Source organism: Desmodus rotundus, chromosome 1 (genome assembly GCF_022682495.2).
Source record: "Desmodus rotundus isolate HL8 chromosome 1, HLdesRot8A.1, whole genome shotgun sequence".
In the NCBI taxonomy this organism is placed as follows: Eukaryota; Metazoa; Chordata; class Mammalia; order Chiroptera; family Phyllostomidae; genus Desmodus; species Desmodus rotundus.
This window is the reverse complement of record NC_071387.1, coordinates 86,183,153-86,210,152: the sequence shown is the minus strand read 5'-3', so window position 1 is coordinate 86,210,152 and position 27,000 is coordinate 86,183,153. Positions and strand designations below refer to the sequence as shown.

The 27,000-nt window shown below is 42.7% G+C and overlaps 2 protein-coding genes across 18 annotated transcripts in view; one reads left to right on the top strand and one right to left on the bottom strand.

Annotated features, from left to right (window-relative positions):
• The window catches only part of WNK2 (WNK lysine deficient protein kinase 2), a 151,960-nt gene extending 141,358 nt beyond the window's left edge, over positions 1-10,602 (top strand). For all 17 annotated transcript variants that reach the window (XM_053925761.1, XM_053925751.1, XM_053925738.1 and 14 more), the window contains 2 exons: positions 7,434-7,545; positions 10,400-10,602. In XM_053925761.1, the coding sequence (XP_053781736.1) occupies positions 7,434-7,545; positions 10,400-10,425 (138 nt within the window). In that variant the 3' untranslated portion in view covers positions 10,426-10,602. The remainder of the gene's footprint in view (positions 1-7,433; positions 7,546-10,399) is intronic.
• A 2,646-nt stretch (positions 10,603-13,248) lies between these two features.
• LOC112323094 (serine palmitoyltransferase 1) overlaps positions 13,249-27,000 on the bottom strand; it is a 162,751-nt gene continuing 148,999 nt past the window's right edge. The window contains exon 6 of the mRNA XM_053925679.2: positions 13,249-13,301. Within this exon, the coding sequence (XP_053781654.1) occupies positions 13,264-13,301 (38 nt within the window). The 3' untranslated portion in view covers positions 13,249-13,263. The remainder of the gene's footprint in view (positions 13,302-27,000) is intronic.

Genomic DNA, 27,000 nt, shown 5'->3' with positions numbered 1-27,000 from the left:
TTGTTCCCTTTATCATTATTTAGTGTCTTTCTTTGTCATTTACTATAGCCTTGGTTTTTAAGTCTCTTTTGTCAGATACAGGTATTGCTACACCAGCTTTTTTATTCCTCTTTCCGTTTGCATGGAATATCTTTTTCCATCTCTGTACTTTCGGTCTGTGTATTTTTCATCCTGAGGTTGATCTCTTAGAAACAGCATATACATGGGTCTTTTTTTTTTCTTCTTAAAGCAAGCCCTTTTACCTTTGTTGCATTACTGGTTTGGTCGTAACAGACTCCTTTTTGGGGGGTGGGGGAAGCTCGCTATTTGTCCTCAATTTTAAATGATAGCCTTGGTTGTAGGTCCTTGGTTTTCATCATCTTGAATATTTCATGCCAGTCCATTCTGGTCTGAAATGTTACTATTGAGAAATCAGATAACAGTTTAATGGGAGCTCCCTTGTATGTAACCATGTAACTAACTGCTTTTTTCTTGCAGCTTTTAAGATTCTCTCCTTGTCTTTAAGCTTTGCTATTTTTATGATGATGTGTTTTGGTATGGGCCTCTTTGGGTCCATCTTGTTTGGGATCTCTGCACTTCCTGGAATTGTATGTCTTTTTCCTTCACCAAGTTAGGGAAGTTTTCAGTCATTATTTCTTCAAATAAGTTCTCAATCCCTTGCTCATTCTCTTCTCCTTCTGGTATTTCTATGATGTGCATGTTGTTATGCTTCATGTTGCCCCAAAGTTTCTTAAACTCTCCTCATCTTTTAAAATTCTTTTTTCTTTTTGCTGCTCTGTCTGGGTGTTCTTTTCTCCCTTGTCATCTGAATCTCAGATTCAATCCTGTGCTTCATCTAACCTGCTGTTTGTTCCTCGCTGTGTATTATTTATTTCAGTTGTTGCATTCTTTATTTCTGACTGCTCCTTTCTTTTGGTTTCTTTTTTTTTTATGCTGTTGAGAATCCTTACAATCATTACTCTAAGCTCTCTATCTGATAAATTATCTGCCTTCATTTCATTTAGTTCTTCACCTGGAAAATTCTCTTGTTCTTTTGTTTGGGGCCTGTTTTTCTTTGTCTTCCCATTTTGGCTGCCTCTTTGTGTTCTATGTATTAGTTAGATCTGGAAAGACTGGTGCAGCCCTATGTTGATACTGCCTGTGATTGGCTCTGAACAGCCTGTTTGGAGCTATAAGTGAAATACAGCTTGTGACTCCCTCTGCTGGGCTTTGGTGTGTGCAGAAAGAAACAAGTTGCACACCAAGACCGGCTTTTACCAGCACCAGTTCCAGGGGAGGGTCAGCTAAAGTCTCAGAGCCCCCAGAGGTCCGCCTTCCTCTACAGGCTTTCTGTTAGGCTTAATCACTGAAATAGTCTCCAGCTGTGCTCCTCAGCAGCCCAGCTAAGCACCACAGGGTGGGGCCAGAGGGATTCCTGTGTGTGGAGCTATTGCTTCCCCCCAGCTGATGCCGCATGGGGAAGAGTGCTCTGCCTGAGAAAGATGGCATCTGCAGTATGGGGAATGAACAAGCACAGGAATGCTGGTGGCTGACGCTCAGCTCTCTCCACAGTACCACCATCCACAGACTTTTCTGTCATGGCTTTATTCCACTCTGCCCTCCCTCTGCAGGAGCCCAGGGTAAGTGGCTGCAAATAAGATTTGTGTTTTGGCCCTTGGAGAGGCTCTCTGCATTTGCAGCCATCTCCCTAGTAAACAGAAACTCCACTGCTTTTCACAGGAGATGTTATTTGGCTTCCTTTCCCAGTTCTGGTGCTCCTGGCTGAGGAGCCCAGGTTTGGGTTTAGGCCTCGCACTTCTCAGGGGGACTCCCCTCGCTGCTGAAATGTCCTTCTGGAACTTCAGCTGCCAGCTCTCACACCTCCACACTTCCTACCAATCTCATTGTGGTGACATGGTTTCTTCTGTAAGTCCTTAGAAATAAGGCTTCCCTGTAGCTAGTGTTCAGTTGGTTATTCAGGATGATTTTTCTATAATTAATTGTAATCCCGGCTACTATCTGTTGTGCTGCCATCCTGGATCTTCATTCTTGAATGATTATTTCATTAGATGTAGAATGCTTGATTGAGAGCCTTTTTCTTCTGTACTTCAAGTATTTCTTCTGCCCTGTCTCTTTCTTTTCTCCCTCTTAGATGTCCATAATGCATAAATTGGACCGCTTAACAGTATCCTATAGAGCCCTTAGGCTCTGTACACTTTTTTCATTCTTTTTTTTCTGCTCCCCAGACTTGGTAATTTCAATTGTATGATTTTAAGTTTGCTGATTATTTACTCTTCCTGCTCATATCTGCTGTTGATCCCCTGTAGTGGAGCTTTAAATTTCAGCTTTTATGTTTTAGCTCTAATATTTCCATTTTGTTCCTTTTCTAATTTCTGTCTCTTTATTGATATTCTCATGTTGTTCATCTATCATTTTCCAGGTTTCCTGTTTGCCCATTGTCTCCTTTTGCTCTTTGAACATATTTTAAGACAGCTGGTTTGAAGTCTTTATTTAGTAAGTCCAAAGTTTAGACTTCATCAGGGATGATTTCAGTTCGTTATTTTTTGTGTGTGGGGGGTCATCCTTTCCTTATTGTTTGTATGATTTGTGATTTTTTTTTTGAAAACTGGACATTTGAATATTATAAATGGCTTTGGAAATCAAATTCTCTTTTTCCTTAGTATTTGATGGTTTTGTTTGTTGAAGGCTTAGTTTGTGTTCAGCCATTGTTTTGACTGAGATTTTCTTGAACACCAGGCACTTACTTTGCCTAGCCTGTACTTCTTGCTTACACCAAGACTAGTAGTGAATACTTAGGATCTTCTCAGGTCTTTTCTGAATATGTATCCTGCTCTGGGCATGCACATGGCTTTCTAAATTAAATCCCTCCAGTACATAGCACTTTTGAATGCCCTAATAGCCCAAAGAAACTGTTCTTGCACGCTTTTCTATCTTGGCTTTAGGCAATTTATGTACATCTCAACCGTAATCTTTGGCCCAGGGCAACTGGATTTTTTGATTGCCTTACAAGGTGTTTTAGCAATACAAGACACTTTTCTTCCTTTAGAGAGTTCCAAGTTTGGTCAGGCAGTCATAACTTGTGAACCCTTGTCAGTCCTTCAAGTGGCTTCCAGACAGATTAGGACAGACATACAAAGTAATTTGTGTATAAGATCTCTGCTCTCTTTAGAACGTGGGCCAGGGTACCACACTGGGAATGTAGGTGGCCCTCTTGAAGACATCTGTAAAGTCAGGGAAGGGGTGGGCCAATGGCCAGTGAAAATACCACAGTGCTTTTTAAAATTTTTTAAATTTGCCTTTTTCTTTATTTGCCTTTTGCTTCTACTTGATTGCTATAAACCATTAGTTTTCTAGAGTTGTGATAAAGTTAGTCTGACAGTTTCTAGTTGTTTTTTCAAAGTTTCTTGCCTACTCTTAATGGGTTTGCTTATGTTTGTACATATTTTGTCAGTTATAAAGAAGAATTTTTAAATTTTATCATTATGCTTGTGGATTTGAGTATTTCTTATTATAGTTCTGTTGATTTTTGCCTTATACATTTTGAATCTATGTTATTAGTTATATTCAAATTTAGATTTACCATGTCTGACTTGTCAGTTGAACTTTTAACATTTTCGAGTATCTCTGTAATAAATTTTTCCCTTAAATCCATTTTGTCTAAAATTGCTATAACTATATTAGCTTATAATTGGATTATCATTTGCATGGTATATGCTTTCCCATTATTTACTTTCAGCCTTTCTATTTCCTTATGTTTTAGATGTATCTCATGTAAACAGCACATAATTTGAGTCTGTTTCATTTTTTCTGGTTTTTAAGTGATTTTGTTCACTTACATTTAATGTAAATTATTAAAGTCTGTTTTTTCTTGCCCATTTTCTAGACACTACAAAGACCATAAAACACTTTACCTGCATTTTCTTTCCTCATGGCACTTATTTTTTAAATTATAAATGGACTTCCAATCCCACAACACATTTTTTATACAGTCAATATTCATTCATTTGCATATTTACCAATTGTGTCATTTCATTCTTTCTTACCTCTGATCTTCCATTTGGAATCATTCAGAATGTCCTTTAATTGTGTACCAGTGACTACTTTTTCAGGTTTGGTCTAAAAGTGTTACTGTTTTATCACCATTCTTGGAGGATGTTTTAAATTGGTATAGGATTCTAGGTTAGCAGTTATTTACATGTGTTGGCATTTTCATTCCATTGTTATTTAGCCGCCCTTCTTTTTGTTGGAAGTAAGCTGCCAATCTGTTTGTTGTTTCTTTAAAGATAATACATCCTTTTGTTCTTGCTTCCCGTAGTTTCATTTTCAGAAGATTTATTATGTGGTACCTAAGAATATAAATAAATTTTTGTCTTGCTTAGACTTCATAGGGCTTCATGACTCCAGGGTTGACTTTTTTTTTCTTTATCAAATTTGGATTTTTTTGTCTTTGTCTCTTCCCATACTGCTCCTGCTTCACTCTCCTTCCCTCCTCTCCTCCTGAGACTTCAGTCCACATCTGAGGTCTCTTACCCTCTCCTTGGTCTCGTACATATTTTTCTCATCTTTTCTCTCTTGATATTTTATTCCAGATATTTTCTTTAAATCTTATTTCACAGAACTTTTCCTTTGTGTCTAAACTGCTATTAAATCTATGCATTAAATTTTAATTTCAGGTATTATATTTTTCAATTGGAGACTTCATATTTGTTGTCCTCACCCCCACACACACACATCTGCTATATCCTTTTTTATAGTTTCCAGCTCTGCCCAAATTCTCAATCTTATCTCTCCTTCACACAGTATTTTGTAGTCTCCATTTTCTGTTTCACCTCGTATTGCCTTGTCTGTTGTCTGTTCAAAATTGCAAGAACAAAGTGTGTGTGGGAAGTTGATAAATTTTTAAAGAGTATTTGTAAAGAGAATTTGAAACCTAGAAGGTTTCTTGCTGTTTTTGTTTGCTTTTGGGCACTTTACACATTTTTAGCCATCTCGTGTAACCTCTCTGGTCAGGGATCTTTACTGTTTAAAAGTTGAAATATCTCTTTTTTTTTTTTTTTTTTTTTTTTTTGCTGGCTTTTTTTTATTTTTTATTTTTTTTATTTTTTAATATATTTATTGATTATGCTATTACAGTTGTCCCATTTCCCCCCCCACTCCACTCCATCCTGCCCACCCTCCTCCCTCCCACATTCCCCCCCTATAGTTCATGTCCATAGGTCATACTTATAAGTTCTTTGGCTTCTACATTTCCTACACTATTTTTACCTTCCCCCTGTCTATTTTCCACCTATCATCTATGCTACTTATTCTCTGTACCTTTCCCCCTCTCTCCCCCTCCCACTCCCTTAATGACAACCCTCATGTTCTAGTTGTTTGCCAAAAGTTGAAATATCTCTTTATTACCGATTTATTGAAGTTCGCTACATGTTCTTCACCACATGTAGCTGGTCCTTGAGCAAGCCCAGGGCCAGGGTGCTGACCCCATGCAGTGGAAAACCCACACTAGTCAGCCCTCTGCACACTTGGGCTCCCAACTGCAGATCGGAACCACAGTTGACCCCTAAACTACATGGGTTAGAGCTGCTCGGGTCTGCTTGTACGTGCATTTTTTTCTATCAGTCTGTGGCTTGAGTTTTTATTCTCTTAATGGTGAAAGTAAAATGGCAGAGATTTTCATCTTGTTGAGGTCCAGTTTATCAAATTTTGTTTGTTTGGTAATATTTTAGTTTTATTTAAGGACCATTTGCCTCTTCCAAGACCAGGGATATTGCAGTCAGACCTGTAAGCCACCTCAAATTAACTTTTGTGTATGTTTTCATGTAGAGGTAGTTTTTTTCCCCCCATATGTGTATTTCTGGTCATTACCAGCACGTTCCTTTCCTCAGACGTTCATCAAGTGGCTATTCATGTGTAGGTCCATTTCTGAAGCCACTGTTTTGTTCCATTGAGCCATTCTTTTATCCTATGATAGTACAACATCCTCTTAATTACTGTGGCTTTATAGAAAGTTTAATATCTGATTGTGTAAGATGTCCAACATTGATCTTCTTCAAGAATTTCTAGATTTTTTTAGGTTCTTAATATTTCTATATACATTTTAGAAACAGCCTGTTAATTTCTACAGAATGCCCTGCTGGCATTTTGATTGGGATTATATCTGGGTTTTTGATCAACTGGGTAAGATTTGACATATTAACAGTATTGAATGCTCTTATGAACTTGATTTTTTTTTTCTCTCGGCAAAGTTTTGTAGTGTTCAGAGTAAAGGCGTTACACATATTTCATTAAATGTATCCCTAGGTAGTGGATGTTTTGGAATGCAGTTGTAAATTATACCGTTCAAAAATTTTATTCTCCAGTTGTATGTTAGTATATAGAAGTACAATTGAGTTCTGTACCTTGTATCCTGCAATCTTGCTAAATTTGCTTGTTAGATCTAGAAATTGATTTGTCCACTCTTTGGGATTTTCTCCATATACAATCTTGTCATCTGTAAATAAAGATGGTTTTACTTTTTTTCCCGGTCTGTGCCTCTATTCCTTGCCTTGCCTTGGCTTCTGATCCATGGATTTTGACTGGGAGCAGGAGGGCCTTTGGGGGCATGCATTTGGCACTTCACATTAGCACAGGGTGAACTGCAGGTTCTGCAGAGTCCCTTCACAGGGACTTAGCTACTATGCTGTCCTTGAAGGAATGTGGGATTCCTTCGATGCCCTACCTGCATCTGTGGAGAGCATCATGTCAGATTCACCTTCATGTTACAGCTACAGGAAGTGCAGTGATTTCCACTGGGACAGCAGGATTGCATCCTGGGGCAAGCCTCACCAGGTTGTGATGTTTTATCATTTTTAGTTGTTGGATTAGATCTACCAACATTTTCTCTAGGGGTTTTGAAGTTTGTCGGTCTCCTTTCTTGCAGTAGCCTACTCAGGTTTCTGCATCACGAGCATGCTGGTCTCACCAGCTATTACTGTTCACTACCCCACCTTTGTGCTACTTCTCTGGGTTATGGACAGCAGAGGGGCTACCCTGCCATTGACTCATAGGCCCTGGGTGCATGCTCCTCACAGCTCCCCACTGCTCTGGTCCTCCCATAATGGCACTGACCAGTGAAGCAGCAGGCCTTTGGGTTGGGGTGTGTGGTCTCTCGTGATGACCTCAGTGGTCAGGCCCTGATAAGGCCATCTCTGGCCTGTGGACACCTGTGGTGTTGAGCTCACACTTGGCTGGGCTGCAGATTTGGAGAGTGAGGAAAGGTGGGCCTCTGCTTCCTGGTCCCACACTATCACTCTGGTGTCAGCTGTTAGAAGGTGACCCATGGAAGGTCTTGGGACACTCTTTCTTGAGGATGGAGAAACTGCACGGACCCTCAGAGCCATTGGGGGAGGTCAGATTATTACAGCCACATGTGCCCTCGCCTTCTTGTCTTATAGGTGAACACACCTCGAGCAGCAGTGGGGACACCATGTCTGGCCCTGGCACCTGGCCCTGTACCTACCACAGTCATTCCTGGAACTGCCCTGGCCCTGCCTTTGCCCATGCCAGGTACTGCCCTCTCTGGCCTCTCATCCCTACCCTGTGCACTGCCTCTGGGCCAGTACAGAAACCTGCTTTCAGCTCCAGTTTTCTGGAGTCCCTGGGCAGCCTAAACAAGCAGCTAAAGCCCTGCCTGGGAACCACACTAGGGCACACCTAGTGGTCCTGTGCTCCCTGAGTTCTCATGGCCGTCTGTGGTCAGCATGCCAGGCCCCAGACTGTGGATTGTGTAGTTCTGTCTAACCACTTGCCAGATGGAAGGAGCTGAATTGAGTAGCCCAGAGTAGCCAGGCTGTGGTTTGGCCTCCTAGTCCTGCCCCGCCTGCCTGAGGGTGCCCAGTAAAGGGTCCTGTGTGAAGGCTGCCCTTGCTTCCTTTATTGCTGCAGACCCCATTTCCTCCTAGGTTCCCATGGCTTACACTTGGTCTTTGCATCCACTTCCTGTACTTGAATCAATGTTTAGGACATTGTAATCACCCTGTAGAATTACAGTGCCTTGAATTTCAGCTTTTCTGTTTCCCAATGGACAGAAATGTTTAAAAATTCATGTTTTGGAAAAGGTATATTTCATTTACAATTGGTTTGCACATTGATATCTTTATTTCCCTTTTTAAGTTGCAGAGAGATATAAATGGCTTATAAATCTGAAGCTACAGTCTGCTCTTTAGTTTGCTGTAAGTGGTACTTTAAAAAACTGAACTAGTGACCTTGAGTATTGAAGAATTACAAATGGCAGGGGAGCTCTGCTTCTTGTTCATAAAAGGAGGTTTCTCTGGGCTTCTTCGTCACTAGTAGCAAACAGATAGACATACACCCTCAACTGCAGCACTGTGGGAACTGTCATCGGGATGCTTAGGGCTGCATGGTTGCTGGGGCCGTGCATTGATAGCGGCATTGGTTTCTTAATAAGGAACATCAGCAACTGTGTTTGGCTGTATGGAACCTGCTGGAAAGTGCTAGGTAAGCAGACATGCCCTTAGGACCCAAAGCAAGCCAGGGCTGCTGTGAAGTGGGAAAGTTAAGGGTGTGTGTCTGCGGTCTCAGGAGCATAGGCTAGCCACCATCCTCCAGAGACAGCATCACCCCTTTGGCTCTGGGGTCCCACCCACACTCCTGCTGGTCCTCCTTCCTTTTCCATTATCTGCACTGAGGTCTATGGCCACCTGCACCTCACTCTGTGGCATGCCCACAGGCTGCTCAACCCACCTCTGGCCCCCTGACTGCTCTCTAGGAACTATGGCTACCCAGCTAAGGGCGGGGTGTTCCTCCCCTCAAGATGTCAGTGGGACTTCTCCTATGCTGGCACCAAACAGCCCCAGAGGGAACTAAAGGCCCTGCTCCTCATTGGCCAGGATATTGCTCACTCCCTTCAGGGAGGCAGCTGGTTGGGCTGACCAGATGTGAATTGTAGAATTCTGATATATTTTGGAACCTTGCTAGAACTGGCTACCTTACTCTGGTTTAAATTTATTATTCCATCAATTCCATTAGAATTGAATTTTCTGGGTGATTATCTTTTTCCAGGACACGATGCTGTATTCAGAGATTTCTTTGTGATGTGCCCCTTGGTCCTTTGTTGAGTTTAGTGTTCCTGGTTCCTGAGGGCAGTGGAAGCCACCCTCCCCTCCAACACTCATCCCACCCACACTGCACCAATGTAAGGGTTGGAGTTCTGGCCTTGTACACAAATGGTCAGTGGTACAAAATCCCCAAGAGATTGTATATATAAAGGAGAAAAATAAACATTTTTGCTTGAAAATAGTGTGGACAACATTTTTTTCTCTGTCCACATAAAAGCCAAACCAGCTAGCTTCATAGGGAGGATTGGGGAGGAGAGCTGGCTGGGTGGGCAGGCAGTGGGTGCCATCTCCCTGGTGGGAGCCAGGTGTGATGAACTCAACTGTCAGGATCAGGGGATGAGTGTGGGGTGTCAGGTGGGACCCAGTCTGCTGCACACAGTGCCCACCATGTGTGCCCTGGGTCCCAACGATGGCCAGCCTCTGCAGGCTCCAGGCCAGAGTTGGTCTGTTCACTCTGCTTTCAACCTCTTTGAACCCGAGCTGCATATAGATGTGGGGTGGGCTCTGCCCTATGAACAAAGTGAGCCTTGTGGTTAGCTAAACAGGGCCCTTGACCCCTGTCCATGTTGGCTATTTCCAAGAAAGCTAAGTTTGCATGACTCTGTGGATGAAGTGCAGAGGGAGGTGTCAGGCTCTAGGCCCCATGAGAGGAGGACATGGAACGGACTCTGCTATCCTGTAGGCACAGGGCAATGGTGCAGGTGTGGGTTTGGGAAAGGTTTCCCTCCTGACTCCCTCTTCTGCAACCCCCACCCCATGGAGCTCAGTATGTGTTCCTGGCCATACGCCCTTAATGGCTTCATGCTCAGGGGCCTGTGCGCCTGCATTCACTCAGGCTAGGACTCACAGTGCCTCCTGTTCCACTCAGCTAGGGTGGCTGCCAAGGTCTACAAGTCCTACACTCCTACTGAGATGCAGTCAGGCTTTGTGCCTCTGCTCACAGAACGTTGAGAACATCCAGCCACGTTTGGTACCTCATCTCAGGGCTGGCTTTGGGCAGAGGCCAAGGCATCTTGGGGTTGCTGTGCTCAAGGATCCAGAGGTAGCTTGCTCCTTGTCCACTCAGGCTGGATGTGCTTGCTGGGAGGCGCTATCTGGTTTGGAGCACTTGCTCAGTGCAGAGGTGGCCAGCGGGCTGGGGCTGCCTGGTCCATCTGCACAGGGACAGTCAGGGCTTCTAGCCCCCTGAGGAACACATCTGCTTTGGGGTCACTGCTCCACCTTCCAGGGCCTGGTGTGACCATGTAGGGCCTATAATGAGCTATGGTGGTTTTGTTTTCTAGATTCCGAGAGTGAGAAGCCCAACTGAGCCCAGGCTGGCTGACCTGACCCAGACGCCAGGCCCTGTGTCATCAGGCAGAGAAGGCGAGTCTGCGCCTCGTGTCAGTTCACACAGTTTTGTAACCACTTTCTAAGCATTTTTTAAATTCACAATTGGAAACACAAATGTAACACAACAATAAAAAGTATTTTGGGGGAAAAAGGACTTTGGTTTTTCAAACTCTTCCTTTTCAGTGGCCCTAGACAGGCCGTTGGCCAGAGATGGCAGTGAGTGGGTGCAAGTGCTGAAGCAACTCTGAGGACCACAGAGCAGTACAGTCTGGGGCACCCTTAGCCAAGGGTTCTGGTTATGATGAACCCTTTGCAGTTTGCCACAGTGCCCCTCTTATTTCGGGGTCCTTGCATCTGATGGCAGCCAGGACACATCAGATGGGTGACAAAGTCACACCTCTTGGAGAAGCAGTGTAGGCCCTGGATGGCAGGTGGCCTCTTTGGGCCCAGGGCACGCCCATTCTTTGCACGCCCAGGAGGCTGAGCAGCAATGCTCATCTCAGGTGATGGCTCCTGGCCTCCCCAGACTTGGGCCTTTGCACACACAGTTCCTTCCATTCATTCCACTGACCTGCTGGCTGTCCTGCTCCAAGGCACTTGGAAGCATGTCACCCCTCCCCACAACACATACACCCTGGCACAGGGCACCCCACTGGCCTGGAACGGCTTTTTATCCAGAATCCACATGCACTGTCAAGAGGGTTTGGCCTGGATCTGAGACTCCTGGCTACAGAAGGTGTCAGGACAGGCTTGCTGGTCCTTGTAGGCTGTCTCCCATGGTAGGGTCCTGGAGCACCATGTGAAAAGTGTAGCTTCACAGGGAGACGTGGATGGTGGAATTGCAGCTTTGCCTGTGAGACTCACTTATTCTGGGGCTGGGGCCTGCAGTAGAACTCTGGGGCCCCCATACTGAGATGGGGAATTGCATTTTTGTTTTCATTGATTTCCAGTTGTAACAGTGCTTCCTTGTTAATGTATGCGAGGTGGGGATAGCAGCACCCGGGGCAAGTCACTGCTGGAGCCCACAAATGCTGTGTCTGATATTGCAGTTGTTACAGGTATCTCCAGATGTCATTTACCTCCATCAAAAAAGCCAGCCCCTGTGATTCACTCCTGTCCAACTGGCTGATGAAAGCAGATCAGTGTGAATTTCCTGTCTCCCACTTCCCAGGGGACTTACCAGTGCAATTTGAGAACATGCAGGCCTGGTGTGGCAGTCTACGTGGTGGCTGCCCACACCATCTCTCACCAGTGGACATGTCCCATGTGTGTCAGGGCCTCAGGTCTGCTCTATCAGAGGGGCAAATGTGCAGCCTGATGGGACGCTGGCCAGTGTTTTCACTCTTTTCAGTTTGTTACTCCCATTTTGCGGCTCCTGTTACTGGGTTCTCACAGTTAACCTTTTTGGACAACAGATTTATTTAAATCATTCCTTTTAAGCAAGTAATAGTACAGGTGCTAATGGTAAACACTGGTAAGATAATTACTGGTAAAAGGTAAGAATAGCACAGGAGCTAATGGTAAAAATTGTGTGGGCAGCGGAACCCTTATTCCTATCACACCACAACTGAGCACGTACTCCCCGTAGCAGGCCCTCAGAACAGAGCCAGTCTGCACTCCTTCCATCCTGTGGCCCCGAGTAGCAGAGTCTCTCCTACCCCACTCTGGGGGCATCAGCTTGGGTCCCCCATGCACACAGACACAGCCCTCTGGAAGCTATTGCAGTGTTGATCAGCACAGGAGGAGGGACAGGCCAATGACAGTGATGATCAAGCAACCGCCCTAGGGGCAAAAAGTTGCTGCATGTCCAGCCTCCAAAGCCCTCAGGGTAAACCCCAATCCCTGATGGTTTTTAATCAAGGATTTCTAAAGACAGAGATTGAGACTTAGGGTTTGAGTGTCGTGGGTGCAGCTTATTAGTTAGTTTTTATGCAAATCTCAGTAGTTTTCCTTAGTCTGATTAGTTCAGTTTCTGATATCATCTTTTCTGGTGCCTTCCTCACTGCGGTTAGGTGATCTAACCAGGTTGAAGAACCAAGATTCTGCAAAAGATCTCATAGTTGTGTATCACTGATACTATCTTTATAGCACATGCAGAAACTAAATATCTTCTTAGCTCCCTGGCTGGTGTAGCTCAGTGGATTGAGTGCCAGCCTATGAACCAAAGGGTCGCTGGTTTGATTCCCAGTTAGGGCACATGTCTGGGTTGCAGGCCAGGTCCCCAGTGGGGGCCACATGAGAGGCAACTACACATTGATATTTCTCTCCCTCTCTTTCTCCCTCCCTTCCCCCTCTCTAAAAATTAAATAAATATCTTCTTATTATCACTATTGTTTAAGCCATCATTGTTTTATGCTTAACTAGCTACATTTTTCTAATATCTCAAGCAAAGTGTACTTTTCAACATTTTTCCTGGAACTTGCTTTACAGGCAGGCCTTCAGGATATGACTGACATACTTCATAGTCTTTGACTATAAATTACTAACTTACTTTCTTAATCTTTAGCTATAAGCCCTGTAACAGCCAAAGCAATTAAAACATTTAGGTCAGCCTATACCTACCTATCTGTAATTGAAGATCTAATACCTAAATATGTTTAGTGTTAACTGCTGGCTTCAGTCTCTAGCCAGGAAGCCAAGCCTTGACTTACTATGTCGAGGCTTTGGGAAACAAAAACACATAGTGTCTTGGGCCACCATAATAATACCAGCTACTGGGCAGCTTAAACAATGGACATTTATTTCTCACAGTTCTGAAGGCTGGAAGTCCAGGATCAAGGTGCAGGCAGATAGGTTAGAGGCATGTAGGTGGCTGTCATCTCTGTGTGCTCTCACACCCCCTTCTTTGTGCACCTGTGGAGGGAGACTGAATGAGCTCTGTTCTTTTGCTTCTCTTCTTAGAAGAACACTAATCCTATCAGATCAGGGCCCCACACTTATGATCTCATTTAATCTTAATTATTTCCACAAGGCCTTATCTCCAGAGGTTAGGGCTTCAGCATATATATTTGGGGAAATCCAAACATTCAGTCCATCAAACATGGCTTAATAAATAATTTTGGTACACAGTCCATTTGTAAGATGGAAACTATACTTGTCTTTATTTGCATACACATATGTTCAAACTAAGTGAATACCAAATATATACACACACACACAGAAGGGAGGAGGGGGTCAAGAAACATTATGGCAGAAAACTGAAAGGAATCACCCATGCTGTCTTTGCTGGGTCCCACATGAGCTCATCCTTTCCAACCCTAAAGCATCAGAACCATGAACTGGAGGACAAGGACCAGTGATGAACACACCAGGCTGGCTACACAGGGTTGGTCCAAGTGCACTGACACAGAGGGCCAGAACTCTTGGTTTAGAACTCAAGTGCACAGAACTTCAGAAAAGAGAAAAGGAGGAGCAAGTAACAGGTGAAACAGATAAAAATCAAGTTGCAAGATCACAGACTGAATCCTATGTCAATAACCACATTTGTCATGGTATGTAAATGGTTTGATCACTTTCATTAAAAATTTTCAGATTGGATTAAAAGAAGACCCAACTATATATTGTATACAATGAACATTTTAAATATAAATACAGATAGGTAAGGTAAAAGAGTGGACCAAAATATACCATACTAACATTAATCAAAAGGAAGCCAGAGTGACTACTAATATCAAACAATGCAAATTTCAGAGCAAAGCTTATTCTGAGGTCAAAGATATCCTTTCATAAAGAAAAGGGGTTAACTCATCAAGGAAGCAATACTAAAATATTTTATGCCCCCAGTAACAGAGCTTAAAAGTTCATGGGGAAAATGGAAAGAACTGCAAAGAGAAATAGACAAATCCACAATTATAGTCAGATATTTCAATTTTCTCAGTAACTGACAGAACAAGTAGACAAAAATCCCAGCATAATAGAGTCTGACTCCATTTGTTTAAAAATCTGACAGCACTTAAGCCTCCTCCTCCCTCTTCCCCTCCATTCCACATCTGGAAAACATAAGAAGCCATGGTGCCTCCTCACTGGGCACCATGGGAAATTCATGCCATGAATGGAAGCTCTCATCCTGACCCTACCCACTAACTACCATAAAGACCCTAAGCCAGCCTCCCTTCCCTCCTCCCTCAACCCATTTTGGACTGAAAGCTTCATTATGTGATTAACAAACCTTTTCATCCTCTCCTGATACTTGTGTGTAATGGCATCATCAATCTCAATATCAGAACCAAATTTTGGGTTGAGGTAGCTACTGTTTCTGAGGAGTGATAGCAATAATCACTAAGAACATATGAGACTTTAACAATACTATCAACCAGCTTGGCCTGATTGACATTTCTCTAACATTCCACCCACAGTAGAATACATGCTTATTTTTTTCATGTGTACATGGTCCATGTTCCAAGATAGGTCATTTGCTGGGCCATAAAAATGAGTAACAAATTCTAAAGGATTCAAGTCAGACAAATAATGTTCTCTGACCACAGTGGAATTAAATTAGAAATCAAGAACAGAGCTCTGGAAAATACCCATATATTTTGGGAATGAAATTACATGTCTAAATAATCTATAAATCAAAGGAGAAATTAGAAGAAAATTTAACTGAATGCAAATGAAAACACAACAGCAACATTGGTAGGATACAGCTAAAGCAGTACTTAGGAGAAACTTGATAACACCAAGCCTGTATTAGAAAAGATCAAACCAATGACTTCATCTTCAACCTTAAGAAACTAGCAAAAGATGGATGGAACTGGAGAGCATTATGCTAAGTGAAATAAGCCAGGTGGTGAGGGACAAATACCATATGATCTCACCTTTAACTGGAACATAATCAATAGAAGAAAAAAGCAAACAAAATACAACCAGAGACATTGAGGTTGGGAACAGTCTAGCAGTGTCCAGGGGGGAGTGGGGTAGGGACAGTGGGAAGAGGGGATTGCAGGAACTATTATAAAGGACACATGGACAAAATCGGGGGGGAGGGTGGAGGTGGGGGAGGGAGGGGGTTTCAGCTGGGGTGGGGTGGAGGGATGGGGAGAAAAGGCATACAACTGTAATTGAATAACAATAAAAATTAAAAAAAGAAACTAGCAAAAGGAGAAATTAAATCCAAAGGGAGCATAAGAAATTGAATAATATAAATCAATAAAATAGAAAATGAGAATATCAATATAACCAAATGCTGATGCCTGAGAAACTCAATAAAACTGCAAAACCACTAGCTAGACTGATCAGGCAGGAAGAAAGGACACAAACTCCCAATATTACAAATGAGAGAGGTGACATCAAAGTTGGTTCCATAGGTACTAAAAGGATTTTTAATCCTTTAAGGTCTGTGAAAATATGCCAATAACTGACCATTTGGGTGAAATGAACAAATTACTTGAAAAATACAAATTACCAAAGGTTCCTTAAGAAAAAATAGAATCTTAGCTCTATATCTATGAAGTAAATTTATTTTGTAGTTAAAACTCTTCTCACAAAGAAAACCTAAGGTGCAGATGACTTCACTGGTAAATTCCTTTAGATATTTGTTGGGGGGGGTTGTTTGTTTTTTGTTTTGTTTTGTTTTTTACTTGACCATATTTCTTTTAAATTAACCATTTTTTTTATTGTTGTTCAATTACAGTTGTCTGCATTTTCTCCCCACCCCCCCACCCCACCCCAGCCAAACCCACCTCCCTCCCTCCCCCTTGGTTTTGTCCATGTGTCCGTTATAGTAGTTGCTGAAAATTCCTCTCCCCACTATCCCCTCCCCACTCCCCTCTGGTTATTGTTAGATTGCTCTTAACTTCAATGTCTCTGGTTATATTTTGTTTGCTTTTTCCTTTTGTTCATTAGGTTCCAGTTAAAGGTGAGATCATATGGTATTTGTCCTGGTCACTGTTGGCCTTTTCTCAATTTCTGTGTCTTTGGTTATACTTTGCTTGCTTGTTTGTTTTGTTGATTATGTTCCTGTTAAAGGTGAGCTCTTTTTCAAAGATGCTCTGGCTATTCTATGTCCCTCACAGCCTGGCTTATTTCACTTAGCATAATGCTCTCCAGTTCCATCCATGCTGTTGCAAAGGGTTTAAGCTCCTTCTTTCTTTCTGTTGCGTAGAATTCCATTGTGTAAATGTACCATAGTTTTTGGATCCACTCATTTGCTGATCGGCACTTAGGTTGCTTCCAGTACTTGGCTATTGTAAATTGTGCTGCTATGAACATTGGGGTGCATAGGTTCTTTTGGATTGGTGTTTCAGCGTTCTTAAGGTATAATCCCAGCAGTGGAATTGCTGGGTCAAAGGGCAGTTCCATTTTTAGTTTTCTGAGGAAATTCCATACTGTTTTCCACAGTGGCCTCACCAGTCTGCATTCCCCCCAACAATGTACTAGGGTTCCCTTTTCTCCGCATCCTCTCCAACATTTGTTTGTGGATTTGTTTATCTTGGCCACTCTGACCGATATAAGATGGTACCTTGTTGTGGTTTTAATTGGCATCTCTCTGAGGGCTAGTGATGCTGAGCATCCTTTCATGTCTCTGGGCCCTCTGTATGTCTTCCTTGGAGAATTGTCTATTCAAGTCCTTTGCCCATTTTTTAATTGGGTTGTTTGTCTTCCTGGAGTGGAGTCGTGTGAGTTCTTTATGTATTTTGAAGATCAGACCCTTGTCTGAGGTATCATTGGCAAATATGTTTTCCCATACTGTTGGTTCTCTTTTCATTTTAATGCTGTTTTCTTCCTTTAGATATTTGAAGGAGAAATGCCTGTCCTACACACTTTCCAGATAATTCTGCTGCCCCCCATCCTATGAAAAAACATGAAATACATTTTAAAAACACACAAATTTAGAGACCAATACTTTTCACAAGCAAAGAAAAAGTTCTAAGTAAAATATTAGCAATTTGAATGCAGCAACATATGAAAAGGATAATACTTTATAACTAGGATTTGTTTTAGGAATCCATGAATGTCTCAACTTTCAAAAATTAGTATAAGATTATTGGTTATAATAACACCAAAAAGTATGAAATACTTAGGTATAAATCTGACAAAAGATGTGGAAGACCTATGTAACATTGCAGAAAGAAATTAAAGAAGATTCTAGTAAGTGAAGAGACAGTGTTCACAGGTTGGAAGACTCACTAGCTGATTGTAAAATTCATGTGGGAATGCAAAGGACCTAGAATAGCCAGAGCATCTTTGAAAAAGAGCTCACCTTTAACAGGAACCTAATCAACAAAACAAACAAGCAAGCAAAGTATAACCAGAGACACAGAAATTGAGAAAAGGCCAACAGTGACCAGAGGGGAGAGGGGAGGGAATTTCAGGGGAAAAGGGTGAAGGGTTTGTAGGAACAATTATAAAGGACCCATGGACAATAATGGGGGGATAGAATGGGGGGGTGGAAATGGGAGGGAGGTGGGGAGGGCTGGGGGTTAGGCTGGGGTGGGGGGAAAAGGCAGAGAACTATACTTGAATAACAATAAAATTAGAGAAGAAAAAAAAAATTTTTTTTAAAGAAAAAGAGCAAGTTTGGAGGACTAACACTACCTGATTATAATATAAAATGTATTCATAAAACTACAGTGACCAAGATTGTGTGCTAATGATATTAAGATATATTAGTAAATCAATGTACACAATAAAGAGTTCAGAAACATATATGGACACCTGATTTTCAACAAAAGCACAAAGGCAATTCAGTGAAGAGAGGATAATCATTTCAGCAGATGGTGTTTGAACAATTGCTATCCATGTGTAAAGAAATAGAACTTTGATCCCTGCCCTGGCTGGTGTGACTCAGTGGATTGAGTGCTGGCCTGCGAACCAAAGAGTTGCCAGTTTGGTTCCCAGTCAGGGTTCATGCCTGGGTTGTGGGCCGTGTCCCCAGTGGGAGACGTGTGAGAGGCAACCACATGTTGATATTTCTCTCCCTCTCTTTCTCCCTCCCTTCCCATTTCGAAAAATAAATAAAATCTTTATTAAAAAAAACAGCTTTGATCCCTACTTCTCCATTTACAAAGATGAAGTAAAAATGAACCATAGACCCAAATACAAAACCTGAAAGTGTAAAAATTTTGGAAAAAATCAAGAAAACATCTTTATGATCTTGAGCTAGGCAAAGATCTAGATATAACACCATAAACACAATACATTTAAAAATCTCATGTACTATAATTCATCAAATTTAAAAATTTCACTTCAAAAGATACTGTTAATGGAATAAGAAGCCACAGGCTCATAAAGGACTTGTATGCTGACATCAGCAATTCTAAAACTGCAACTACAAGTACATAAACCAATTTTCAAAAATGAGCAAAGGGTTTAAAGAGATATTTCACCAAAGAAAAGATATGGACGGTAAAGAAAGTTATGAATACTTTCTTAATATCATTAGTTATTACAAAAACAGGTTTAAACCAGTGAGATACCACTACACACTTTCTGAAAAGGCTAAAATTGAAAACTTCAAAGTGCTAGGAAGCGTGTGGAGGAACCAGGACTCTCACACTGCTGGTGGAAATGCAAAATGTTCCAGTCCTTCGGGAAACCATTTGGCAGTTTCTTAAAGAGTTAAATGTGTATTTACTCTATGACCCCCTGTTCCACTCCTGCATTTTCACCTAAAAAAATGAAAGTCGAAGTCCACACAGAGGCGTGCATACAAATGTTCACACCAGCTTAGAATAGTCATGAACTGGAACACCACACTCTCCATCCGCAGGTGACTAGGTAGACACATTGTGCTCTGTCCTTACATTTGATACTCAGCAACAGGGAAGAATCAACCAGGTATGAATCAACCACATATGTGTCCATGTATGCCAACAACACGGATAAATCTCAACCAAAAAGGAGCACCTGACTATATACGAGGTCTGTCCAGAAAAAGTCCAGCCATTGATTAATATAAAGAGAACAGTTTGTGTGACATTGATGTAACTTGGCAGCCAAGGAGAGTGCACTGGAATGCACATGCATGAACAGTGATAACTTCATTGTACTGGTCAGTGGGGGCAGAAGATGCCGTTGAGTGAGTGTGTGTAGTGTGTTGCCATCACATTCGAAATGACTGAGCCAGTAAAGAAACGAATCTGCATCAAGTTTTGTGTTGAGCTTGAACATTCCTCCACAGAAACTTTGAGTGATTTAGAAGGCCACACCTATGGGCAACTGGTGATTGGCAGCTTCATCACAACAACACACCCACTCATGTATCGATGTTCTCCTACAGAGTTTCTTTGAGAAACATCAAATCACCCAGGCCCCCTACAGCCCAGAATTGGCACCCTGCAACTTCTGGCTTTTCCCAAAACTAAAATCACCTTTGAAAGGGAAGAGAACTGTCAATGAGATTCAGGAAAATACGACAGGGCGGCTGATGGCTATTGGGAGAACTGTGCGAGGCCCCAAGGTGCCTACTTTGAAGGGGACTGAAGCGTCATTGTCCTATGTGCAATGTTTCTTGTATCTTGCATCTTCTTCAATAAATGTCTCAGTTTTTCATATTACATGGCTGGATACCATCTGGACAGACCTGGTATGATCATATATGATTATAGAAATTGTTAATGGCTGTAGAGTGTGTAGTGCTGGGAAGGCAACCAGAGGTTGCCTAGAGATGGTTTGGGAGATTGCAGAGGAACTGAAGGAAACCCTGCAGGTGAATGATGAGCCTGCTCTCCTAGTCATGATATCACCATAGTGGTGATGTCACCAGTGTATGTGCACAGTTGACCCTTGAACATCACGGGGGTGAGGGAGTGCTGATCCTTGAGAAGTCACAACTCTGTATAACCCCTTGGGGTTGCTCAGTGGCTCCTAGTTGGGTGAATGAATCATTCAGGTTGTTGGTGGACAGAGGAATGAGCTTGCTAGAGCAGGGGCAGGCCCCACAGTGTACTGTGGTCCTGGGCAATGGCTATTCCAGCCCTGTTCAGAGGTCAGGAAGGAAACCACACCCTTATAGGGAACTGTTCCACACATGGGAAATGTAGCCCAGCTCCCACTTGGAAAAGCCAGTGGGAGTGAGGTCCGGCAGGCAGGACCCACGCCCACACACAGGTTCTCCCATGGGGAATCAGGCCTGCGTTGTACCTAGGCTGCTATGAGACTTGCTTTTGCTAAAACTCCCTCACCCTGAATTGAGGCAGCAAATGTTTACTGAGTATCTTTAAATTCCTAGAGTCTGTGCTAAACCACCCAAGTATGGAGTGTAACCAGTTCAACCACTTTCCCCCTTGAGCTGTAACATCCTTCTTTTTGAAGTAATTAGCAGCATTCTTTCCCTTTGTTGTCTGTAAAAGGTAATCACCTACAGTGAACCTGTGCATAGTAAATGAGGACCATCCTCGATGTAATGTGCCCAGAAAAGCAATAAAAGCCTGTCCAGGCCAGGGTCGGGCTCTCTCTTGGGCTCTCTCTGGCTCTCTCACCCTCTCTCTCACTTATAGAGTGGCCATGCAGTCCCTTTTTCTCCACAGGATTTCTGTAGTCCGTGTGAATTTGTCCATTGCTGCCACAACACAGGATCCTGCTGGCCAGGATCCGCATCACACCCTGGCAGAGGGGTGGGGGTCACAGAGGCTACCATCTGCTAGGTGATGGCTCCATGCCAGCCCTTCACTCAGATTACTTTGCTCAGTCTCCATTATATGGGGAAACTGTGGCATGGCACATAATGTGGCAAGGGATGGGATGGAGATTTGAGCCCTGACCCCCTGCTGCATGGCCTTCCCTTTTCTTGGTCTGAATCAGAGTTAAATTTTCAAAGCATCTATCTCACATACGCCTTCTAGCAAATTACAGTTTTTTTACCACCCACTTTTCAAGGTCATGGCAGGGCATGGTGCGACGGTGTCAAGGCTGGTGTCTGTGCCCCAGTATCTCACTAAGCTCTAGCAGGGGAACACCACTCCCAGTAGGCCAGTACTGCCAGCCGGAGAAGCCTCAATGGCTGTGTGGGGCACATGGTCTGAACCAGCAAATATGAAATCAAGGCTGGCTTGGAGTTTCTAGAGCCAACGTTTTCTTTCTACACATCTGGTCAGCTGGGCAAAGGGAAGTGACAAATCCCAGGAGACTGCGATCGTGCCCAGGGGAGCAGGAAGGTGGCCACCCAATCTAGGCACCTCCTCTGAGGCCATGCACATCCACTGCCTTCACTATTAACTTTACCTGAGCCTAATGCTCCCAGAATTAGCAACAGCTATAAATCTTGTCCCCCATTGTGTCCCACCCTGCCCCTTGCCAAAGGTGAGGTTTGGTGTCTCCAGGCCGCAAGATTCCTGGTAACACCTGTGTACCTGGGACAAAGCCACAACAATTTGGCTGAACATGCTGACAAGAAGACATGGATCCCCCTAGTAACCCCCCTCTCAGGACATACACAGACCTCCCCCTTCCTCCTGCCAGTCTTAAAAATAAGACATCAGTTATTTTACCAGCAAAAATGAGTTTATCTGTGAATAGCAGAGGAGTCCTTACAATTCAGGACATGCAAGCTATGGCAAACCATAATCCAAGTCCTTGTTTTCCTAGGAGAACAAAGGAAAGGAACATTACAGAGAAAAAGGGGGAGTCTGGAGGGGCTGTTATAAACACGATGTCCTCTGGAAGAAACTGGGAGTTCCAAGTGTAGTGGCTTCCCATTAAATCATGATAGATTCTCACTGGCTGAGTCTTTTGCTGGGCAAAGAGAAAATCCTCCTCCAGCTGCAGTAGTAAACTAGGCAGTTGAGAAATTTAATGGTAGTTTTTCCTGTTGGAATCTGAAAGGTGTGGTGAATGGTAGTATGTGAGAGCTTCCCCTTCAGGGCTTCCTGACTCAATTTTAAATGAGGTTTCTTTTAATCATTTCACATTCCTCTCAAGACACGCACAGACTTTCCCTTTCCTCCCTCCTCTAAGGACATACACAGATTCCCCTGTCCTTCCTCTTCTCATGGTTCGTTAGCTAAGATTAGATAGAGCTGAAACCAGCTAAACACAGAGAAAAATGTTTCCTATGATTTGGACTGAGACTTCCCTAGAGTGAAAACCACCCACCTGTCAATCACTTCACTTCTTATCCCCACCTGTAAATCAATTACCTGTAAGTCAGTCATGTGTACATCACCTACCTGAAAATCAACCATCTGTAGCCACCTCCCTATAACTTGTCTACTCCTTCTTCTTCAACAACCTAACATACCCTTCCTCACTCATTTGGGGTTTGTCTTTGGCAAGTTCAAGTCTTACAGAAAGGAGCAGAGCTGAGGGGCTGAGATGGAGCTAACCAATGGTCTGCTGGAGGGGGTCAGGTGAGCTGCCCCCACCCCAGAAGGACAGTGTGACAGGGGAAGAGTTATGGGTGCATAGACAAACACACTATGCATGCGGGCAGGTGGGCACCTTGCTGAGCCTTGGTGATGCTGGAGCACCTGGGTTTCTGAGACCAGCTCTTTGACTCCAAATAGCTGCATTTGACATATATAAGTCCTGGTTGAAGAGGCTAAATTTTTGTTCATGTAGTTTTCTCCACTGTAGTCTGCTCCATTATGCTAAGCTGACAATGCTGTTTCATTAATTAAGCCACTGCCAACCCATGAGGTTCAGGACAATGACCAGAATCCCAGAGAGAGGGACTGGAAAACCAAGTGCTAGTAGACAGGTTCTGCTTCTGTCATTGGGCCCAGGAGATGGATGGTAAGAATGGCAGCGTGGCAACCATCAAGAGCACCTGCAGAGATTGTTCCTTTTATCTGAGCTCCAGCACTGAGGCCTCCAGACCCCACAACACCCCATTTAGAACATAGGTTTCAAAGGGAAACCTGTTACTGTGTAAACTCACATTAGGGAGATGCTGGTGAGGCCAGAGTGGATCCTGGATTTGGCACAGACTCAGCCATGGAACAGAGCAGGGACTGGCCATTCACCAAGAGCTGTGTGCCTGACATCTCAGGCCAGCAGGGAGAGCACCATGGAGGATAGCCAGGTATAAGCCAGGCTTTCTAAGTTTCATACAACAAGCACGCGTAGTGACTGAGCACTCCTGTGAAGTCTTGGGCCAGCAGCCAGCAACTGAATAAGTCTGACCTACCTGGCCTCCATCCCTCAGAGGGTCCACAAAGGGGACAGACAGCTTTACTAAATGTTTTCTGTAGCACATATTAACTTTGGTGCAAAATTGTCTCTCAACAGCAGGCTGAGTACATGCTGCAGTCCCTCACCTATCTCCAAATTCATGCAAAAGCATCAAGTGTCATAATTAAAACAAAGTCATATTCAGAGGCAAAGCAGGTATATGAAAACTGGGTTGTGAGGAGCTCCCAAAAGAGAGAGTATAAACTTCATGTCCCTGACAGATACTGAAGGAGGTGGGTCACTACCAAAATGCCCATTGCTTAGAGGTGGAGGGGCCTGGAGATTAGCTGGGGTAAAGGGACCACAGGAGGGACATGAGGGATGATCCCTTCCCATCTCCTGTTTCCTTCAGGCCAAGTGACAATGCAGGAATGTATGCCATCCCATGGCAAGTGATGGGATGAGGGTAGGTGGGGCAGACTGCTCAACAAATCAATGGCATAGGGAGCACTTATCCCACAAAGCACACTGTGGAAGATGCTGCTATCGCCTTGCTTCTCTCACTCTCTGTGAGAAGAGTGAGGATGATGACAGCAGATCCCACCCATCACCAAGCAGGCTTTCATGAGAGGTGACAGGCAGCAGATGGGGACTCCCAACCACAAGTCTCAGCACATGGGAAAATGTCACCATGCATTTAAGGATATCACCTTGAGAGAGGGAGAGAGAGAGCAATACAAGAACTTACATCAGAGAAAATGCAGATACATGAGCAAGACCAGGATTTAAAACCGATATGATTAAAATTCCCAGTGAGACAGAGAAAGGGTTTTTGTCTGTGAAATATAGACAGAAAATAAAAATAGCAGATATGAGAACACATCAAGTCAGAAGTGTTAGAAATAAAAATATATGACTGTTGCAATTTAAAAATAACTATGAGAAAAATGCAAGGAAACAAAAGAAAAAAGTTAAAAATTACAATTCTCTTACAAAAAGATACATATTTTATCATATTGCTGAATTTTCTCACAGACATACCTTTTCTAACCAAAAATCAAGATTAGACAGATATATTTTACCCACATGTATAATTTTGTAAGCTATTTATAGTTTACAATATATTTTATCTTTTTTGACCTAAGACTTAATTTTGACCTATGAGAAAAAAAAGCTGGTGAGTTAGAAGTGATAAGAGTTGGGAAGGAGGAAGACGGTGGTGAGGTAGGTGGGAGCTGAACCCACTTGCTCATGCACCAAACTGGAACAGCTAGCTGATCTTCTGAGAACAAAGTGAACAGCCAACAGAATCTCAGCTTATATGAAGTTTGGAAGCCAAAGATTGCAAAGGATGTTGAAAACAGATGCTCATACATTTCTTTTCATATTATTGTTTCAATTCCCACACAGCACCCTTCCCTGGTCTTCATCCATTTTACCATGTTCTTGAGCTTTGTTACTGTTGTGGTTAAATACATTCTCTCACACAATATGCCAAGTTTCTATCTCTTACTCTCACTGTATCTGACCGTCTAACCCAGCATAAGCACTCTGCTTTCTGGAGTCATCTCACATTCTTTTTCCCTTCTAAAAAGAGTCTTATCTCTTTTTCACCTTTAAAAAAAAAGTGGCTAGCTGGATGAAATATCACGGTTATTGCTCTACTTCTCCAGAGGATTTCCTATCTGGTCTTGACTTGTTGGTACTTTAAATCCCATATAATAATCTACTGCCATCATAATCCACTCTGCCTTTCCCCTACCCCAGATCACTTACAAGATAAGGTGGGAATTGTGAATACCAGTAACCTGCTGGAGGAGAGAACCCACCAACAAAGGAGCCACCAACCAGTTAAACCCAAGTAAACAAGAGAGCCCACTCAAATGGAAAAAAAAGGGCAACACCAGAGCATCCAGACAAGGAGATCAAAGAGACCACACCACTGAGTCCCACAGCACTCCTACCACAGAATTTCACCCCACGAAAACAGCTAGCAAAGCAAAGCATTAGGATGCACAGAAGCAAACAAATAAGAGTCACCTAAAATGGGGAGACAATGAAAAAAACCTTCAATTAAAAGCAATGGAAAACTCCTTACTAAACAGCTAAATGAAATGGAGGCAAGCAAACTGTCAGGTATGGAATTCTTTTTTTTTTTTTTTTTTTTTTTGCCATTTAATCATTTTTTATAATTCAATTACAGTTGACATACAATGTTATATTAGTTTCAGGTGCACACCTCAGTGATTAGACATTATATAACTTACTCAGTGATCATTGCAATAAATCAGATATGGAATTCAAAAGGATGGTTATAAGGGTGCTCAAGGAACTCACAGACAAGTACAAAGAACTGAGTGGGAACTACAACAGTACAAAAAAAGGAAATAGAACCTATAAATAAGAACTAGGAATAAATGAAGAATACAATTTATGAAGTAAAAAACATACTAGAAGGAATTATAAGCAGGCTGGTTGCAGTAGAGGGCCAAATTAGTGAACTGGAAGTCAAAGTAGAAAGAAATATTCAGGTAGAGCAGCAGAATGAAAAAAGACAAAAGAATTTGAAGATAGCTTCAGGGAACTGCAAGATAACATGAAAAGCAACAACATTTGAATCATAGGAATACTAGAAGGAGACAAAAAGGAGCAAGGGATAGAAACCCTGTTTGAAAAAATAATGGCAGAAAACTCTCCAAACTTGGAGAGGGGAAAAACCAACTTCAGGAATCACAGATGGTCCCAATCAAGATGAACCCAAAGAGGTGTTCTGCAAGACACATCATAATTAAAATCCAAGTTTTAAAGACAAAGAGAAAAATCTTAAAAGCAACAAGGGAGAAATAAGAAATAACTTTTAAAAGGAGCTCCAATAAGGCTAGCAGCTGATTTTTCAACAGAAACACTGCAGGTGGGGAGAGAGGGGCAAGAAATATTCCAAGTAATGAAAAGCAAAGGCCTGCAGCCAAGACTACTCTACCCAGCAAGGCTCTCAATTAAAATAGGAGGTGAAATAAGGAGTTTCCCAGAAAAAGAAGGCTGGAAGAATACACCTCCACCAAAGCAGCACTGCAAGAGATGCTAAAAGGACTACTATAAGAAGAGGAAGGAAAAGAGGGAGAGAGAGGGACACAGGAACAAAAGGAGAAAAACAAATAAGTACCTATCAATAATAACCTTGAATGTGAGTGGATTAAATGCTCCAATCAAAAGACATAGGGTACTTGAATGGATAAGAAAACATGACTCACACATATACTGCCTACAAGAGACCAACCTCAGAATAAAAGACGCACACAGAATGAAAGTGAAGGGCTGGAAACAAATATTCCAAACAAATGCAGAGGGAAAAAAAGGCTGGAGTAGCAATACAAATCAGACAAAATAGACTTCAAAACAAAAGCCATAAAAGGAAACCCAGAAGTACACTTAATAATACTCAAGGGAAGAATCCATCAAGAAGACACAAACATTGTAAATATATATGCACCCAACATAGGAGCAC